This window comes from Ammodytes marinus, assembly GCF_949987685.1.
Source record: "Ammodytes marinus genome assembly, chromosome: 1".
NCBI classification, from domain to species: Eukaryota; Metazoa; Chordata; class Actinopteri; order Uranoscopiformes; family Ammodytidae; genus Ammodytes; species Ammodytes marinus.
The window spans coordinates 39,533,232-39,538,231 of NC_137230.1; the positions used below are offsets into that span (position 1 = coordinate 39,533,232).

Here is a 5,000-nt window from a genome sequence, read left to right on the forward strand (position 1 = left end):
GACCGGCGCAGTATAGCAGACATCAGAGTGACAGGTAGAGACACACACACACACACTGAGACACACACACACACACTGAGACACACACACACACACAGACACACACACACACACACACACACTCACACACACACACACACTGAGACACACACACACACTGAGACACACACACACACACACACACACACACACACACACACACACACACACACACTGAGACACACAGACACACACACACAGACACACACACACACACACTGAGACACACACACACACACACACACACAGACACACACACTGAGACACACACACACACACTGAGACACACACACACACACACACTGAGACACACACACACTGAGACACACACACACAGGGACATACACACACAGGCACATACACACACACACAGACACACACACACACACACACACACTGAGACACACACTGAGACACACACACACACACACACACACACACACACACACACACACACACACACGCGCACTGAGACACACTGAGACACACACACACACACACACACACACTGAGACACACACACACACACTGAGACACACTGAGACACCCACACACACACACACACGCAGGGCCGCCTTAATGCACAGGCTTACCTGGGCTGAAGTCCCAGGGTGTACGGAGATCAGGGGCCTATCATGAACCAGTAAAGAAAAAGGAAAGAAAATCACATTATTTTTGGCCTATGAAGATCAGGGGGCCTATCATTCACCAGTACACTAACATTGTTCGGGCAACGCAGATCAAGAGCCTATATTGAGTTGAGCCATAAAAACAAAACGAAGAGTTCAAAGAGAGAAGTATCTTTGGGATGAGGGATTAGAGAGAAGTAGTTTTGGGATGAGGGATTATTGAAGGCTGACTGACTGGATTTTTTAAACCTTTATATTTTTGTTTCTGCTTTTTGGTATTTCTGTGTCTCCAAATGATTCCAGAAAATAGTTCACATAGGACACAGTTGGTTTAGCCTTAGTCTTCCTCTCAAAGTGCACCAGATTGATGCATTATACTTCCAGTATGCCCCCGGACCCCTCTAAAAGGTCATGGGTCCCCACCACTGTTTCCTCAATAAAAAAAGTCATTAGACCAGGAGGGGTTTCAGTACATGTTACCTTAAAGGTACAACGAGTAAGTCGGCACGTTGGCGACACCTTTGAACAAAAGCGGTAGTATTTTTACGACGCCAGCTGTCGTGAAGCTCGTGCAGGGGGTGCAAGATTCAAATAATCAGGAAGCAATATAGTGCGTGCCGTGTCCGTGTGTTGAAAGTGTGAGGGCACCGGACTCTTTTCGGCTCGGTGAGAGTGGTTGACACAGCATCAACTACACCTGATTGCAATGAGTTGATCCATTGTCACCTCTCACGGAGCTGAACGAGTATGTGTCCCCACACAAAGCGAATGAACGAGAGACGGCAGTTAGTTATGGATCACGATGAGGTAGGCCTAATGTGTTTATGTTGTTGTAAATAATGACTATTTCAGATGAATAATGGTCATCTGATGATGCTGGTGAGGCAAAGTAAACTTTGTTTTAGTAGGCTACCGCTCATTCATTTAGGAGTAAACACTGCAGTCCAGTTTGGCTGCGTGAAATTGTGTATAGGTTGCTTGGCAACGCCCTCCCGCGCGCCTATCACTCTCCCTTTTAGCTTTTCTACATTGCATTTTCTTTTTTTTCTTTGATGGTTCAGCCCCGTTAGTCATTATGACGACAAATAACTGTCTCAAACAAGGCTCCCGCGGGACAACGTCTCAATTTGCGGGACGTGTGAAAAGTAATGGAAATGCGATCTGGTCACCCTAGAAGTTAGAAGCATTGTTATTGAAAGTGAGCCCCCCTTTTTAAATGCGTGTTTTATAATCTGGCATTTATCCGATAGCTGTGAGGAGACAGCAGTCTCCGTTTGTCTGTGTGTGTGGTTGTCTGTGTGTGTGTATCGGGCTGCTGGGCTCAGTGGCTCTGTGAAGGTGCTGCCTGCAGTGCTTCAGCGTTTGTCTTTCTGTTACTTCAAAATAAAAGCCAACTCACGTTTGTCAAGTGAAATGCTAATGTGAAGCCAGTGAAATGCTTTTAATGTGAAGCCGCAGCCTTAATGCTCTATTTGTTTAACAGTAGCTAACTTAACTGCTGCGCGCTGATCTAAAGATAGTGTTTTTTTAATATAGAAAGCCGTGTCTCTGGCATTACCGGTGGTGACACGAGTTTATTTTGCTAAAAAAACGGCACTTTGTCCCGCATTGTCCCGCACAAACGTAGTCTTTGTCCCACATCTGGTGAATTGGGATCTGGTCTCCCTATCCCCTTCCCTCACCCTGGAGTGGGCTTCTCAAATCACGTTCCTGCGCCACACTGAAATCTGCGACCAATACGGATATGTGACCATAGAGCATGCACGCGTGAACCGAAAATCGGACTGGGTGTACGACCAGATCAAATGCAGTAATAAAAACTATATAAAAACGTCTTTCTTTGCACTGATGGACTTGTTTGCTGTAAAAGGTAATTTATGATTATGAGAGGAAACATGAGGCTGTTTAAAAGATATTTAAAAGTTACTCGTTGCCGCTTTAAGTGATTTTGTATTTCATCAAAAGAGATATTGTGGTGTAGACAAACATGGCTTTAACGCATCTGTATTGTAAGACCGCTGCCCGGGGGGGAGGAAGGGGGGCTACGAAACCTCTCAGCCCCAGGGCCTAGTGGCAGGTTAAGGCAGCCCTGCACACACACACACACACACACACACACTACAGTAGAGTTGTGAGCGTGTGTGTGTGTGTGTGTGTCGCCCCCTGCAGGTATGGATGCGTCGGTGTCGGTTCAGGCCAGACAGACTGAAGTGTTCACCAGACTGAGAGACATCGTGGTGACAGACGCCAACCCACACACCGTCCACAGGAAGGTGAGACAAGCACACACACACACACACACACACACACACACACACACACACACACACACACACACACACACACACACACACACACACACACACACACACACACACACACACACACACACACGCACACACACGTATAATACAGACAGGTATTCTACAATTTTTTTTTTTTTAAGAGAATCAAATTTGCATATTTAGCCAAACATCACTGATCAACTGGAAATGTTTCTAATGAGGACTGAAGGTTCCTCAGAGCAATGAGGACTGAAGGTTCCTCAGAGCAATGAGGACTGAAGGTTCCTCAGAGCAATGAGGACTGAAGGTTCCTCAGAGCAATGAGGACTGAAGGTTCCTCAGAGCAATGAGGACTGAAGGTTCCTCAGAGCAATGAGGACTGAAGGTTCCTCAGAGCAATGAGGACTAAAGGTTCCTCAGAGCAATGAGGTTTAAAGGTTCCTCAGAGCTGCTTTTAATTTACACAATTAGTCAGACATTACCACATCTGCATATGTATTTAAATATTTCTGAATACTTTAACAGAATGTATTACCAGTACCTCCTATAGGGTTAGGGTTAGTATGTATTTCTCTCATCACACCCCCCCTCCCCCCTCCCCCCTCTCTTTCAGGCTGTGTCCATCGTGGGAGAGGAAGTGTTTAGTTTCAAACTGTCCCTGTTTCCGGGGGCGACAGAGGGCGACGGTTACAGCGACGTTGCAAAGCATGATGGGAAAATAACCCTGAGACTGGGATGCATCAGGATCGTCTATCTGCACAAGTTCCTGATGTCTCTGCTGGTACACACACACACACGCACACACACACACACACGCACACACACACAGAGCGCACACACACACACACACACACACACACACAGAGCGCACACACACACAGAGCGCACAGACACACACACACGCGCACACAGACACACAGGCACACACACACACACACAGACACACACACGAGCAGACAGACAGACAGACAGACAGACACATGTTTACACACTGTCTCTGAATTTCGTGCCTGAGTGTTTTCTGTATTTCTGTATTTTGTTTTCAGTTTCATCTTTTAGTTTTATAATGTTTTAATACAGTTTCCTGTGAAGTGTGTGTGTGTGTGTGTGTGTGTGTGTGTCTTCTCTGCATGGGTGTGTGTGTGTGTGTGTGTGTGTGTGTGTGTGTGTGTGTTTTCTCTGCATGGTTGTGTGTGTGTGTGTTCTCTGCAGGGTTGTGTGTGTGTGTTCTCTGCATGGTTGTGTGTGTGTGTGTGTGTGTGTGTGTGTGTGTGTGTGTGTGTGTGTGTGTGTATCTCTGTGTTTGTGTGTGTTTTCTCTGCATGGTTGTGTGTGTGTCTCACGTGTGTCTTGTTGTGTTTTCAGACTTCTTTTAGCGTTCAGTCTCCTGCTGACGAGGTACAGCGTGTGACATCATACCCCTAATGACATCACACCCCTAATGACATCAGCTAACCCCTCCCACTCACCTTAAACACCACTTCATTCACCACTTCATTCATCCCCATTCACCACTTTAAAGATCTCCCACTCAAAGCCATAACCACACCCAGGCCCCTTGCTAACCACCTCTCCCCACCATGCAGCACCATGCCTGGGGAAACATTCACCATAGCAGCCCCCTCCCTCTGGAACTCCCCACTCAAACACATCCGTGACTGTAATAACTCAGACACATTCAAATCACTTCTTATGACAGCTAGTAGTATGTTCTGGATCCAGGCTATTTAGTTTCTACTATACGGGGGAAACTGGGCCGGCCTGTTTTCATTTCTTTAAACCAATCGCTGTGGAAGATTTTATTAGACTTTAATATCTGTGAAAGCAAAACAGTTTTGTAAAAGCACAGAAGACAATTGACAAGTGTGTATCATGATTCACACGCATTTCACTATCCGCAAACGGATCCGTAAATGCGTAAATATGACTTTGTATTTTCAGAGTCAGTTCTACATATTTGCAAGTCAAAAATTACAGGTTTGCGGATAGTGAAATACGTGTGAATCATGACACACACTTGTCAATTGTCTTCTGTTCTTTCACACAA

The 5,000-nt window shown here is 45.9% G+C and overlaps 1 protein-coding gene across 3 annotated transcripts in view; it reads left to right on the forward strand.

Annotated features, from left to right (window-relative positions):
- Nucleotides 1-5,000, forward strand: part of vps13c (vacuolar protein sorting 13 homolog C) — a 108,770-nt gene that overhangs the window by 38,700 nt on the left and 65,070 nt on the right. For all 3 annotated transcript variants that reach the window (XM_080031422.1, XM_080031421.1, XM_080031423.1), the window contains exons 30-32: nucleotides 1-34; nucleotides 2,838-2,941; nucleotides 3,567-3,734. The exon at nucleotides 1-34 is cut by the window's left edge and continues 83 nt beyond it. In XM_080031422.1, coding sequence (XP_079887548.1) covers nucleotides 1-34; nucleotides 2,838-2,941; nucleotides 3,567-3,734 — 306 coding nt within the window. The remainder of the gene's footprint in view (nucleotides 35-2,837; nucleotides 2,942-3,566; nucleotides 3,735-5,000) is intronic.